This window comes from Lissotriton vulgaris, chromosome 7 (genome assembly GCF_964263255.1).
Source record: "Lissotriton vulgaris chromosome 7, aLisVul1.2, whole genome shotgun sequence".
NCBI lineage: Eukaryota > Metazoa > Chordata > Amphibia > Caudata > Salamandridae > Lissotriton > Lissotriton vulgaris.
In genome coordinates this window covers 224,688,429-224,704,710 of record NC_141695.1, presented here as the reverse complement: position 1 = coordinate 224,704,710, position 16,282 = coordinate 224,688,429, and the positions used below count along the sequence as shown (strand labels likewise).

Below are 16,282 nucleotides of genomic sequence, written 5' to 3'. Positions count from 1 at the left end.
GACATGGAGTTTAGAGGCTAGGAACCTTTGTTGCACTTGAATGTTTGCACTGATGAGAGCCTGGGGTCATTTTAAAAGCAGGCCTGGGTTGCAGCACTGGTTTTAAAATGTAAATTGTACGCAAACTCGACTTTGAAGGGATTAGCTCTTAAAAAGTGATAAAACTACAATAACTTAGTATTTTAGGTACCTCTATGGTCTCCCCTAAGTGTCCCAGGAGTGGTGGGTCATGTAATTATAAGGAGGGTCCTTATAAAAGATGTTTTATATGCCCTGGGGATAGTTAAATTGCACATTTCACTTTCCCCATTGTAGTAAAGTGCCTACCAGTATCAACTTTGGTGCTAGGAGCACCGTTGAGAAACAACACTATTGTTTCATAATCAGGCCCTCTAAAACCTCCCTTAGGTGTCCCAAGGATGGGAGGTCCGCTAACTATTAGGTGGGGCCTAATACAAGATGTTTTACAAGCCAATATGATGGAGAAGTTGCACATTGCAGTTTTCTCATTGTAGATGACCAGCCCAATAGGATAACATGGAAACAGTTTATGAAGGCATAAATATTGCTAGGAATGAAATTAAATACAATTAAAGGAGAATAGGGCTCCATCACTGTTGGCCTGAAACTCTGACTTTCTCCCCTTCAAGCGGAACCAGAAGTCCCAGAGTGGCTCTATAGGTTTCTAAGTGATATGACATGTTATTCCTTTAAAACCCCATATCTTCGGTTCCCTACATTTGGATTTTGGTCATTTTGGTGTCATTTTAAAGATATAACTTTTTCCTGTTTTTCTAAATTGGTGTTGGATTTTTATTGCTTGTTGTGTCTTAAATATTGACTGAATTGGTGTTTTAAATGCTCTACATAACGCTCTTCTGAGTTAAACCTGGCTGCTCGCAGCCAAGCTACAGAGGGTTGAGCATGGGAATAATTTAGAGGGACCTATACTAAGCACTAGACCATGTTAGTGGCCTTATTGCCAGTGGTAGATGCATATTATTCAATACGAATAACGCACTTTCCAACAAATCGCGTGTTACAACTTCCAGTTTAGAGAGAAGTGCAGTCGAAAATAAGGGATTTCAGTATGATTTTTTTTTTTCATTTGTGCCAAAGTAGTGAACATTAAAAAAGGCATGCAACAAAACCTAAACATTAATTTATGGTTGGTGTTATGATTACGGGGCCCATTCCCAAAGGCTTTATGAGTAGATTAAGTAGTACTGAATGATTACTATCATATTTACTCATAAATGCCCTTGTGAATGGACTTATAACCTACACAGGCTCTGTATGTGAAGAGTATCATGAGACTTTGTGTGCTAGGACCCTTGATGTTCTGGGTGGACTCAATGGAAAAATTCTGTTATTGCCTATGAGGTGTTAAGGTGTGGTTATTGGCAGTTATGAGAACAGAGCAAGATTGTATGCTGAGGAATACAGGTTTTTTTTTCACCCCTTATTACCTGTATATTACCCTCTATCCCAGAGATAAACAATTTAATGAAACTGTTTAAGGTACTCTATACTGTTTTTCCTGGCTGTAGTACTCTGTGAACATTACCCCTGCTGACCAATGGTAATGCCAATTTTGGCATATGTAAGTTACCGACAAGCCTCTAGTATATGTTACCAAAGTGTAAGTTAATTGTCACCAGTGGGCTGCGTCCTCAATTATACTACCCAGTGCAGTGACAGTATTAACATGAAAGCAGGCCTACTTTTCTAGCCTTCCCATGCACTTTTAAAACTACAAATTCCACTTGTCAAAATCACCCGTTTTCTGTAGCCTAAACCTTCCTTTTAAATAATAATAAGCCATCCCTAAGTATGCCTAACTGTCACGAAGGCAGGTGCATGCTATATATGATTTAAATCTTTTTATTAGTTTCCTAGCAGTGTAACACAGCATCAGCATGAGCATACCGAGCTCCATTGTATTGTGCCATACAAAAGCGCATACAAAATTCCCAAATTTCCCCCACCCTGGATGCGAGTGATGTGATCATGTGAGGTGCCTCTTTTGTCCTAGTTAGTACTCTCTGATGATGGATTAGTGCTGATATCTGTCAAACGATGAAGACGTACATATTTGGGAAAGGTAAGCTCGCGATAGTCAGAAGATAATAGTGTATTGAAAGGGTGCCTGAGCTCAGCGTACAACGTGCTCTGTGCGAAAAGCGTAAGGGTCAACATTTCCATCCCCAGTATATAGCAGAGGCGATAAAGCCATCCCTGGTAAGTAGGAGTCACATCAGAGCCTCTGTGCGTCAGGATGTTCTGTATGGCAGCTCATTGAGCCCGGCCCAACTGTTGTCCCCTGCACCATTTTAAGGGAAAGGTGTGGGGGTTTGGGAGCACAAAGATCACGTAAGCCAAGAACCTGGGGAGTTGGATATTAAAGTGGGTATCCACATCATCCAGGATGTGGGACCAATCAGTGGTTAATTTTAGACATTCCTAGAGAAAAGTGCAGTAGATTTCAAGGAGAGCCGCATCCATACCAGAAGTCTGATTTCCACCTGTGTCGTAATTTGACAATGGCCGGGTTAGCGCTTAGCTTTGCTACACGTTATTTTCCTTAACTTGGCCTTACTCGAAAACGCCATTTTGTATGTACGGCGGCCATTTTAGGGAATGAGCGGCCTCGTGGTCAGCATGCCCTTTAGTCCTTTGTCCGTGCCGCTGACCACTCGAGTTTGCCCAGCAACAGGCTATTTTTAGTAACGGTCAAGCCTGTACATGCGCAGTCCTAACTGACCAGTCACCCCTCAGGAATGTTCCGCCAAACTGACCAGTGGAGTTGTAACCCCTCCCATGAGTTGGCTGTGCTCCAAAAATGACCATATATGTACATAAGCTCTGTAATCTTGTACCGCCTAAACTTTTTATTACCTGTAAAGTGTATAAAAGAAGGACTCACACCAACGTTCGGTGTGATAATTCTTGCATTGCCGAAGGGTGCTGTAGGAATGTACCACCACCCCATGAGGTCTTAATAAACTTGTCTTTTGTACTTTTCAGTTTCCGTGCCAACAGTTCTTTTGGTGTAAGTGGGTATTTCTGCAGAGCATGTAGGCCTTGTGAACCCAATACCACACCTGGGATTGCCCTGATGTAAGAGTATGGGGTGAGATACCAGTAGGTGGCTATATTAGTCGCAGTTTCTATACTACCTATATCGAAGGTGGTGTGGCACGCCTGATAATATATATTCACCCATTCTTTGGTTGTCAAGGAGTTTCCCAGCTCCACCTCCCAATGCTTCTGACCGATGTGTGTAACCAATGGGGTGAACTGATGAAGGAGTTTATTTAGTTCAGTAATCAGACATCTATCGGAGGACTTGGACAATAGACACTTCTCAGAGGCAGTGATGGACGATGGGATGCATTGGCCAATGCCAGATTTGGAGGTAGCGGAGCCGCTCTTTTTCAGGTAGTGAAAACTCAGAGGGGCAGCAGGCAGAGGACAGAAGGCCTTCTGCATCAAAGAGATGGCTAATGAAGCGTCACTCTGTTCGCTGGCTGTTCCCTGCCAGCGATGGAATTCCACCGAATTGAATCCCGGGGTGAAGTCTACATTACCCACAATCGGGGTGAGTGGGGAGTGGATTGAGGTCGAATCTTTTTGTTCGCTGACTCAATCCCAGACCTCCAGTAAAGATTTAGTAATAGGTGATGAGTAAAGGCTTCTCGGTCTGTGGCTTTTATGTAAGAAAGCGATCTTTCAGAGACGTTGTCTTGACACTGCTGTGTCCATGAAAAGCCAGTCCTTTCCAGACTGTGAGTGCCAGTTCTATGCCCAGACATGCAAAAGAGAGTGCCTTCCAATGTAGTGGGTATTTGGTAGAGAGAGCTGATTAAGAGTTTATAGTTGAGGGATGCTTTTGCCTTGACTTTGAGTGCCAGTTCAAAGCACAGACATGCAAAAGAGAGGGCATTCCAATGTATTGGCTGATTGGAGTCGTATTGACGTTTATCTGGTTTTGATATGACTACAATAGACGAATCATGCATGGAAGGCGGTATCGAGTTTGGACCCTGGATTGAATTAAACATTGCGGTTAACAGTGGGGTCAGACATGTGAAAAGGTTTTATAGAAGATTGCTGGGAATCCATCTGGCCTTGGTGCTTTAAGAGGTGTCCGCTTAGCGATAATCAAAATAACCTCGCAATCCACATAGGGCAGTCTAGATCAGCCACCTCTGCAGAAGTTATTTTCGTGGGATGAGCATTGCGGAGATAAAGGATGGAGCATGTGGAACAGTCAGAAGTCTCCCCATTGACACTGACCATTGCTGTTGGGCAGCCATAGTTGCTGAGGATCCAGGTGGAAACCATGTTCGAACCCCATAGTGTACAAGCGTCTCTTGCATTATGGCCAGTGGATCCGATCGAATGCCTTCTCGACGTCAATAGATAAGAGCATTTGTTCTCGATCCACACCTATGGGGTGGGCACAGTTGCTCTGCACAGGGCAAGAAAGTGTCTCTCATCTAGGCATTAGATATAGAGAGTCACTGTGGGATTGTTACAGGGCAAATGGGGGATGCTGCAAAATAGGTCGGATACCCCTGAGAATGTTTACCCCATTGGTTAGGAAGTGGCCAGGAGTTTACCCCAACAATAGGCTGGTCTCAGGAATAGATATGGCACTCAGAGTACCCTACTCAGAACATTTTCTGAACCTGTGGAAGAACAGAAGAGGACTGGACCTGCTGCTTGTGACCTTAAAAGCCTAGACCTGATATCCCACTTGTATCTAGGACATTGTAGTAGCCTCCAAGGGCCATAAGGCTCTTCTCCTGTTCAAGATGCAGGGAAACACTAAGCTACAAGTGGCATTTTCCGAAACTGTCTAGCTGACCAGTTACAATTGGACCTGTCCTTAGCCCTGCTGCTGGCCGATGCTGGAGTGAGTCTTGATCCCCAAGACCGGTCCCCAAGTTCCTTAACCCTCGGCTCGTGTCAAAGTGTACTCCTCCTTACTTTTCATTAAACCTGAGACTTAGAAGCTTTTTCAATTCTGAGGCCTCCGGACAATCGGAACAACTCTCTCAAGGTGAGGTGCCGCTGGGCCAAAGATTGTCATAGCTCGCACTCCAAGCTTTTCTGCAGCAGACAATCATTTTCAGTAAGACCTCTCGACAACGGCATCTGGCCGCACAGTGCCCTGACCAGCTACAGTCTGCAGCCTTGCTCTGCTGACAAATCTCAGCTCCATAAAAATGTGACTACATCAGAACGGAGAAATATATCGAGTAGGCAAAGGTGCCAAAAGTATTCAGCTGGGGAGGGATTTTGTCTAGGCATGAAATTCTAATTTCTCCCACCTAAATCTTTCCTGCCAGAAGTCAATGGTTTCACTGAGACCTCGTCCATCCAGCAGCTATCCGATGATTTGGAGCCCTCATTATCCACAGCCTGCTGCCTTGCCATTCTAATAATTTTTGACATCCATTTCAGAGACCAAGTCTGATGGTCAAACGTCCAACTGGATCAATCAGATTTCTGTATTCGTTCCGCACTCCATTGTGCTCAACCTTTACTTGAACCTAGATACAGGTCATGCGCAACCAGATTACCACGGTTGGCTCTTAAAGCTTTGTGGAACTATTTTCACATTTAAACTTCAAAAATTCACAACTCTGGTTTCCCTCATTGGATGTTTGTTGTTTTGATGTAATTTTATTTGATATAATTTACTCTGTGTCTCTAAATTGGTTTGGGAATTTTCTTGTGTTGTGTTTTGATTTTGTTACTGTTTTGGTGCTACATAACTATTTTATACATTGCTTCTATGTTAAGCTTATCTGCTCAGTGCCATATGTGCCACTGGATTGAGCTTAGGTTAATTTAATCACCTAGGGTGTTCACCCTGTTAGGGGTTGTAGTTATTACTTTAGGTGGGTACTCATCCTGTCAACTAATTTCCCAATTTCTTACAGGGAAGTTTGAATGTATGCTTAGTTTGCCTGTAAGAACCACCAAGTAATGATTGTTTTGAAACTTCATCACACTGCTTATCAACATTTTTAATCACTCACCTATCGTATATCAAGTCTCTTAAGAGGAATGGGGCTAGACACAAATCAGGCAAGACATGTACCTGTGTGTCAAACTTAAAACCTTATTATTGTAGGACACAATTTGCTTTGCTACTCTAACCTTCCTCTCTACCACAGCTCATGAGTCATAAAGAGTGGGATGTTAGATTAGCAAGAGATGGGCCAATACAGTGAGAAACTTGTTATTTTTGCCAACTGGCAAATGACCAGATAATGTAAAGTGCAAGTAGATGAGTCAACTGAATCACAGACCTCTAATGAGAAGAAAATACCCACCGGAATGTACTGCCCATTGTAAACACAGCCACAATTATCCATAGAAACACAACTTTCTCCGTCAGACATAAATCCAGTATCACATGAACAGCCCTCAAAGCACTGCCCGCTGCACTTGGAGGATTCTTTTACTGAGGCACAGGTGCGATCGCAAGTGGTTGTACAGAGTTCATAGTGGCTTTTCGAAGGACAAGAAAGAGCTGTAAAGAGCAGAGGAAAAAGCGTGTTAAATAATATAAGTAACAGTAAAATGTGGGTGCTCAATGAGCCTGTCAATGAAGATCTAGCATAGCCACAGTTTTGGTATATTCATATGTGTTTATATCCCACACACTTTGAAGCTAGTTAACGTCACTATTAACAAATATCAAAGCAAATCTCAGTTATAATGCATCCACCACAATTAGTCAAAAACATAATTTTGGATGCAGCCAAAAGCCAGTTACACTCACCTATCTGGCAACTGTGGCACCAGAAAAAAGAACAGAGGCCCTAATACAGATAGGGCAAATGTTTCCTGTTTTCACCATAATGCACCTTTAAATAGGTGCACCTTGTGGCAACACAAAAAAATATGCCCTAATATGAAGAATGCGCTGCCATCAGGGCAGCTGTGAACTTGTGCTGCTCTAAAGGCAGCACATTCAAGTGAAATACAGAGCGGCTGCTTCAAAGCCGCTCTTTGTTTCACTATGCAGGAGGCAACCCATAAGCACTTTAAAGAGGCAGTGCAGTGAGTGACTGCACCCCCTACAAGAGAATGTCTGGGTGGTACTTAGGAGTGCACTGAGGTGGTGCACTGAGACTGCAATACCTATTTGTGGCAATATTTCAGTGACCTTCCTGACAACTTCTTTGAGCCCACCTCAATAATACAGTGCGCACGCAGAGGTAAAGAGAGTCCCTCGTTTGCAAATGGCCACGCAAGCATGCAAATGAAAGAACACCAAATGTAGATACTGCTGGCACTTGTTAGATCTGGCACCATTGGCTTGGGTCTCCCTTCAATTTTTGTTGTTGCCTCATGTATTTTTGCTGGTGTTGTATGCTTTGGGCACTATGCCACTGCTATTCAGTACCACAGTGCAAGTGCTCCTTATTGTAAATTGTTGTATTCATCAGTGTTTCCATGTTTGGCTATTAGGTTTACTTGTCAGACCCTAGTCGTATAAATCCATATGCTGCTGGTGGGCCTGCAGCACTGGTTGTGCCACCCACAGAAGCAGTCTGGTAAAATGTGTCTAAGGTCTGCCATTTCAGAGTCTGCGTGCAGTCTGGTCCTGTCATGCTGACTGGGCAGGTGCACTAACTTGCCAGTCCCTAAACCTTCCCTTTTCTTCATATCAGTCACCCTTATGGTAGGCCCAAGGGCAGGGTGCATTGTAAGTATAAGGTAGGACAAGCCCTGATGTGTGTGGCATGTCCTAACAGCCATTTTCGTTTTTCACTATTGCAAGGCTACCTGTTCTCCATAGGCAAATAATGGGTGGTTAGAGTTATTACATTTTATAATCCTAGCTGTCTCAGAGAACATGGTAGAAATTCGAGTTTAGTATGCCTGAACTTAGAATAATAAAATACACCTTTTAGTGAAGTTGGTTTTAGTATTCTGTGTTTGCAAATACCACTTTTAGAAAGTAGGTATTTGCTTGTCTAACCATTCAAACTTGCCTCTGCTAGGTTGTGTATTCCTATGTCTGGTTTTGTGAGTGACAGGGCTGGGGAATTCCATGAGAATTCTATTCACCCGGTGGTGAATAGAGAGATCTGCATTTAGATTGTAGGGAGGAGTTGCACCTGAACCTTGAATAGGGCTGTGCCTGCCTTCCACAATGCTGGCTCCACCCCCTGGGGAGCGGCTGATGTCTCTGCTCTGCACACTGAAAGAAGAGAAGGAGTCCTGTAAACAAAGTGCTCTAGGACTGTACTTGCCTTCCACAATGCTGGACCCACCTCCTGTGAGGCGTCTGATGTGCATGCCCTGCACTGTGAAAGGAAAGGAGAAGTCTGGTGAACAGAGTGCTTCACAACTGGTTTGGACTGGGCAAAGGCCCCTCTCCCCTCAAGAACAAAGGATTTTGGGGTATAAATATTGGGACCCTGATCCCATGAAGTTAGATCACTTTGGACTACAAGAAAAAACCTTTACTGAGGAGAGGAAGCTGAAGAAACTGAAGAAAGACTATTACCAAGCTGAAGTGCTGCTTGGGGGATTGGCCTGCAGTGGTTGCCTTACTGCCAAAGGACTCTGTGTACTTTGCTTTCAACTTTTGAAGGATCTCCAAGGGCTTGGAAAAGAGCTTGCCTCCGGCTGAAGTCTTGGGGACAACAGACTTCTCCCCCATTTCCCATCGCTGCGACATTGCTTGTCATGGAAGCGCAACGCAACCTAAGGTACATTGACGCAGAGTGTCGCATCTAAGAACTGAACTGAACTGAACTAAGCTTAAATCTACCATCTTAAAGTAATCTTATTGTGTATTTTTGTTGTTTATGGTCTTGTGGTAACTCTAAATAAAATCTCCTCATTTTTTATATAAAACCTGTGTGGTGTCCATTTGTAGTGTTGTCACTGGGTTACTGTATGTGGTCACAACTTTTTAACTTACAACGCCTCTGAAGTATAGCTCTTCTGCTCGTGCCAAGCTACCAAGGGGGTGAGCAGGCGTTATTTTAGGAGTGTAATCCCTTATCCTAACTAGAGGAGAGGGTCCCTATTTGTCACACATACCTACCTGTGCCAACTAGAGACTCCCAAATCTAACAGCACTCTTGTGAGCCAGTACTATCTTTATTGCAGAATGGACTACACAAGCGTCTTCAACTCCTTCTCTAATTTCAAAGTGCCCCGTGGGCGCACAAAGTGAATGCAGAAGCCTGTTGCGCTCCCGGTGCACTTTGTATAATATGGACCCTGAATTGTTAGCCTAAGTAATAACGATCCCACCCCCAGCCATGCCAATTATGAATAGTTAGGAACAGAAGGTGCATCTTGAACAAATAAATACCAACATAGATTCACACAATAATAAACTCAACTTTGGTGCACTGACATGTTTCTGCTCCACTATTTAAAATAGTATGTACATATTTTGTAGAGAAGTTCATGAACTGTACTTGTAAGCACAATCCAAATTATAAATTAGTCAGCACATGTATATTTAAGGTATGAAGGATAAATGTTTGATCATACCACTGTACATTACTCAAATATAGCCTATCTATAGGCTACTGTAAGAGTGACAACAATGTTGCCACCATTGTGGCTCTCGCTGCCAAGGGAGTAGTTACTTTGGGGACCAAAGATAAGGTGGAAACTGCATTAATGTCGATCTGCCAGGTTTCTGCTACTCTACGTGGGTACTGGAAAGCAGGAATATGTTGGCAATGGCCATGAATCAGGTGTGCCTAATATGGTATCAGAACCATGTCAACACGTTATGTACTCCATGTTTAACTCACCAAGAAGCCCTCTCTCCAGCCCCCATTTCTCATGAGAAGGGTATCTGTTCAAATAAGGATACTTCAAAAGGTCAGATTAAAGACTCATTTAGGAACTTGTCAGCTGACCTGATCAGCTGAGGCCCTAGTCTAGGTTTCCTTGATGAATGACTTTCTGCCATATGTTGTTATCCCCTCTACCTGGGTTCACTGAAGGCCCTAAATAGAGCACCAGACTACTGGCACATCAGATTCTATCTTCCGACAAACTCTTGTCTTTTAATTTAAACTTTAAGAATGGAAGGTTGTTGGGTTGAACGTTTACATATTGCTTTGGGACTATTCTATGTTGCTAACAGAGTCCCACTCTACAGAGGATGGGTCAACTGATGGAGGAATCAAATTTGTTGTAATTAAATCAACATATTTATTGGAGCATATCAGTTTATCTCCTTCCACGTATCTGGTGATTAAATAATTTCTGTAAAGATTAATTTAATAATTGGTATATTGTAACGGTTTTTATTAACTATACAATAAAGACTTATTAATATTACTGTAAAGATTAGATGAACTTATATTCAAATTATTTTGCTAATGTTATAGAGACCAAGGCAAGGAAGAGGTCGATCAACTAGGTAGTACGTATCTCATTCAATACAGCGCCCAGCCCATTGAATCTCTTCAATTATAACAATCTGAATTTCTGTTACATATTTGATACATATTGCACCATTTGGGGCATTGTGAAGTGGAAGAGATAGTTACATTTATTAATGACCTAGGTCTAGCTTTAGGAAACCTAGAAAATATCTAAATTTTCATGCTCTCATCACGAGTCGTCCCGTAAATTCCAACTTATGCAATGTATCTTGTGATCACTCAGATTTACAATGAATGTCGAGAAAACCATCAATCAATCAATCAATTTTCTTGAGGTCAAATGCATATTGTGGAAACAGAAAAAATGCATGAAGTTACTAAGACACCTGTTTTTTGGTTTGAAATACACCAAAATGTGCATCTCGTTTATACTAGAGGGCTCAGCTGTAATTTTTCTGACATCTATGTGAGCTTGTTAGCAAAAGGTGTTACTCTTGTAGATGTATGCAGATGATGCACAGCTACTTGTCTGACTTAATGGTGATCGGATAGAAGCTGCCATTTCAAACCACATTTGAGGTTTATTTGGAAGGGAATAGGCAGGGGTTATCTTAAGCTTATCCCACATAACATGGAAGTAATGTTTGCTAATTGATAGCCTAACCTCTGGCTTGGATCCTACTGGCCCTTTCAGATTGTCAAGATTCTGCTCTCTGGCCACTACATGTCACTCACAAGGGCCCATTACGAACCTGCGATGACATCAGTATAGGTCAATAAACCTAACAACTCTTTTTCTGCTAATTTTGCTTCACTTTTTAGGCCAGGTTTCTGTTTCAGTCAGTTCCTTGATGCATTACGGCACATATTGTTCTCTCTGTCTTCAGAACCTTCCTAGCTCTCGACCTGGTGGTGGTTTCCTGTTCGCTAGATTTGTTCCTGGATCCTACAGTTATTCTGACCTCTTTGTATTGGATGTATGAAGTTACAACGCATACTTTTACACCGCCTACCTTTACAACACAATTTTTACACCGCAACATCCATTACAAGGCATACCATTACAACGCATGTCATTACAACTAATTCTTTGAAACTACCTTTACAACACATTCCACTACAACGCATACTACCTTTACAACGCATACCATTACAACGCATAACATTACATTGAATGTAAGGTAAGTGTTGGATAGTGTAGAGGTTAAAATTACTATTCTAACTCCAGGGGGTGCAACAATAGGATAAGTGTTGGATAGTGTAGGGGTAGAAATTACTATTCTAACTCCAGGGGCTGCAACAGTAGGGTAAGCGTTGGATAGTGTAGGGGTTAAAATTACTATCCTAACTCCAGGGGGTGCAACAGTAGGGTAAGTGTTGGATAGTGTAAGGTACTATGTGTTGTAATGCTATGCGTTGTAATGGTATGCGTTGTAATGACTGCGTTGTAATGGCATGCGTTGTAGTGGTGTGCATTGTAGTGTCATGCGTTGTAATGGTTGTGTTGTAACTGCATGCGTTGTAATGGATGTTACTTTGTAAACGTTTCGTTGTAATGGTAGTGCGGTGTAAAAGTTGCGTTGTAAAGGTTGTTTCCCCTTTGTATTTGCTCTCTGGACCCTTCTCTGTATTTGTTCCAATCCATACACCGTTTCAGGTTTTCCTATTCCCTGAATTGTGTCGCCTGGTTTCGCATGTCTTCCCTTCTCCAGGTCCTCCTTAGTTCAGCCTTCCCCTTTTTGGGGATTCCCGACTTTTCCTTTTCCTGGTTTAGTCCTTGCACCCTGCTTTCTACGTACACCTCTGCTCCTGCCCTGGGCCTCCAGTGATTTCATCCCTGTGAGGACAGGTGCAGTACCTTGCAACTAACTTCTGTTAAGTCTTCTTGTCATCTGTTTATGTCTTGTGTTAGCCATTGATCACAGTCTCCTGTCTGCGCTCTTCTTAGTCTGTCCAGTCATATGCTGTGTGTTCCTGTTTATCTGCAAATGTCTGCCTTGCCTATTTGAGCGTAGATCTTTCCTAGCCTTGTTGTCAGCATTTCATATCCATGTATTCCAGTCCTGCTTCAGACCCTTATTCAAGTCCAGGTTTTCCCTGAGCCCAGTTTCTATGTTAGTGTTCCTTGCCCTGTTTTCTGTTGTTCTGTCTTGTGGTTGTATTTTCGTTTTCATTGTTCTAGCATCCAAAGGTGCTAGTTAGATCCAAGCCAAGGATTGTGCATCTGGCAGAGAGAACTACACAGAGCTCCTTCTCCATAGGGGCTGCTGGGTAACTCCCAAACTTTTTGGGATTAATCTGCTCCTTGCATTCATATAAGATATTTTCATCTCACAGAGAGATCGCTAATCTAGGAGCAACCTATCATTTTTGTCTATTGCCTCCCTTCGTTCCCTTTTGTAGAACTTGTGTTATCCTTTTTCCCTTTACCAACTTTTAGTTTCCTAATCAAAGCCTGACCCTGCGCACTCCAATCCTCAGCCTCTGCGCTCCTTTCCTTCCCAGGCTTCAGTTACTTTCTTATATATATTTTCCACCATCACTGGAAATCCCTTCTTCCTACAGAGAGCTCATGGTCCCTATATTCCAGTTTTCTCCCACACTCACCCTGCTAGAGCCCTGACAAAGATGGCTTGCCTTCGGGAGCAAATGAAGAATGTAATAAGTCTAGGAATCAAGTTTGACGGTGAATCCTCACTTGTAAACAGGTATCCCTAATGTTACCTACCTGTTCATATCATTTACACTGCTGAGCAAAAAAAGAAACCATAACTTAATGAATATAGTAGAAAAGGGACAATTTTCTTCAATATAGGATGCTAACTCTTCATGTGAATGTCTCCGCAACTGTCTAATTAGAGGAATATAAGTAATCGAGAATGCTGCAGCTAGACGTTTACTAGGTTCTCAATTTCATGTCAATCCTGTTCTATTGTAATGGAACTTAATTGTCCCCCTAATAAAGTACTGGCCCAATTTAAAACCCTTTGAACCGTCAACAGGGCATCGCCTTGACTGACCGTAAAGCGGGAAAGAGATACAAACCTTTGAGAATATTAACTTTTTCCTTAACAGACCTTTTGTATCTCCTAAAATGGATTAAAATAAACTGGGTGGAAGCAGCTTCCCAATCTACACTGTAAAATGTCTGAATGCTCTCGTCGATAATCTCGATCAGGCTTTTACCTCGGTTTAATTAGATGCTTTCTAAGGGCAAGATTATTTACCTATCAACCTTAATCGATCTCAGTCTGATCATCTTTTGTTGGACCTCAGCACCAAGAAACTTGTTGACTAAGAGGGCATTTTAGCATAACACCATCCTTGTAAATTTCCTAAATGCATCTTGCTTTTCCAATTGGCCTACTGGATCTATGCAGATTGTTCACTCCACTATATTTATCTACTGGCTCTACAACAAATTTCTCAGTTAATATAAACCAGGGGATTTGGATCAAAATCTCTCTGTCAGTGTCCACATTTACCATTCCATAAGAAATGTCAGAGCCGCTTTTCCTTAAAAAAAACCTAAATGCATCTTGCTTTTCCAATTGGCCTACTGGATCTATGCAGATTGTTCACTCCACTATATTTATCTGCTGGCTCTACAACACATTTCTCAGTTAATATAAACCAGGGGGTTTGGATCAGAATCTCTCTGTCAGTGCCCACATTTACCATTCCATAAGAAATGTCACAGCCACTTTTCCTTAAAAAAAACATAAAACCCATGTTAGGACTGTCTTTACTTCATCATATCCATTTCCTTCCATCTGTAAAAAGTTACTTAAGAAGCTGTCTAACTTCTACCCTAGCCACGGAGAAACTGTGCATTTTGCAGCGATGCAGGTCACCCACACCTCGGACAATTGAGGACTGAAGTACAGCCATGGCACTGATTGCCTCCCATGACCATCTCGTTTACAAACTCAGCAACCAGAAAAATATCTTTAAGGCCATTTGGGGCCTATATCTGACTTGAACTGGGCATGACCGTGACCATACTGGCCTGGGGGCTATGCACTATTTTGACATCCATTGGTGATGGAGGGTGGGTGTAGCTAGGTAAAGAGTTCTTGAACGTTTCGCACCCAAAAACTAATCCTATAGACTTCTAATTTACCCTTTTTCCCAACCAGAGCTGTAAATATCTGCAGTTCCATTTCCATACCAGAGTATTTTCTACCATAATTATTTTGTCTAGCATTATGCAAAATGTAATTGTGTTTTATTTTGTCATTTGTTTTTTTCTCTCTTGATATAGCACTCTATTGTGGATTATACTGCTTTCAAAAACCTGCGCGATCCGCCTTTATTGTACCACTGTTACTAATAAAAGAAAATGCAAAGAAAAAATAAATTAAACCCTTTGTAAAGCTCAAAGACTTCTGCTTGATAGTTCTACCATTGGTGATCTCGCAAACTGACTCTGAAAATGCGGCTTGAATAAGATGCCTTTACATTTTATAAGCTACATTCCCAGCTTCGCTACATTCAGTAGCAAGACTCTTATTTGACAAGATAAGGTTTGATCAGCTAACCTCAGTGCTGAAAGTTCTCTACTGGCTTCTGACAGAAGTGAGAAACAGTTTCAGAATACCTTGAATTATTTCCAAAGCAATACATTGTCTGCAGCTGTCCTACATCCCCACTTGTCTAAAGATCTCAGGTAGAAAGAAAATATTTTGAACACTAACATCCTAAGACTGGAACTTATAAAACTGAATCCCAAGTAACAAGTATGTCCAGGTGCAATGCCTAAGCTATGAAACTCACTGATAGAAGACCTTAAGCATCTAGAGGAGCATATAAAATTGAGGACGTAAAGTGAAATTCTCTTATTTATTCACTCTTATTATCCATTTCACTTTTTATCGCACTCCACACTAACATTTACAAGAGAATATGTTTCTATACATCCCTGCTATCTAATACCTTATCCAACTTTCTCCCAGGGTCCCTCCCCTAATCCCTCTTTCTTATCTTCACTCTGCTCTGCCCTCTCAATTTAATGGTTATGTCATAATTTATTTGTAAAGAGAATTTTCTCTATGATAGTTACTAGCTAAAGCATTCCAATGTCATCTTGGATGAAGCAGTGCTATATACAATTCAAAATACAATAAATATTGGATCTAAAACATGTTGGTAATCAAAAACGGATGTATATAAAAGTGTGTACATTAAGGAGCTTCATAAATAAGGTGGTATAATTTTAGAATGGATTCCTCCTCTGCTTCTCATCTATGGATTAATTCCTATGTGCAGTAATCAAATGGTTAGACCCCTACTGCTCACTGTCAGGGCCCAAGGTCAATTCACACACATCTGTGGTACTTCCTATGACCATAGCAAGAAAAACAATTTGAATGTCTTACTCTTCCTTCAACTTGGTGGGTGAGTCAAGGAATTTATTCTTTCAAATGTATCACTAGACTTGCCCAACATGTCCTTCCCCCTCCTTGCACATGTCAATGGGCACTAATAGATGAACGGTTAGAGGGCCTTATTTAGAGTACATGGTTCTCCACTACAAACGTGTGGAGTACCCTTTCCACCAAGCTCTCGGTTCACGTGCTCTATTTAGAATTTAGCAAAGTGTCAACGTCCTACCGGCAGGAGTCTCAACTGGCTGCGCCCGTGGATACTTTAGTATAATGGCCCCATGTATATCAGACATTTATCTATGTTCCTCAGTGGAGCCGCCATGACAGAGGCTCTTCAGAAGACACAGAGGTGATCGCCAGTCATGCAGTGATCTCTAAATGTTGCAGGCTGCAGCCCACTGGGGCACCAGAGTGCAGGCAACCAGGCTCTAAAGAAGGTCCTTAGATTGGCAAGTTGATTTCCATCAAAATTAAAATGCCGTCTTGTACTTTGCTCCTATT

At 42.0% G+C, this 16,282-nt stretch overlaps 1 protein-coding gene across 1 annotated transcript in view; it reads right to left on the bottom strand.

Moving 5' to 3' along the window:
- Positions 1-5,468: 5,468 nt before the first annotated feature.
- Positions 5,469-16,282, bottom strand: part of LOC147701261 (IgGFc-binding protein-like) — a 217,263-nt gene continuing 206,449 nt past the window's right edge. Inside the window, exons 19-20 of the mRNA XM_086929327.1 lie at positions 6,351-6,550; positions 5,469-5,561 (exon numbers count right to left, since the gene is read on the bottom strand). Coding sequence (XP_086785453.1) covers positions 5,469-5,561; positions 6,351-6,550 — 293 coding nt within the window. The remainder of the gene's footprint in view (positions 5,562-6,350; positions 6,551-16,282) is intronic.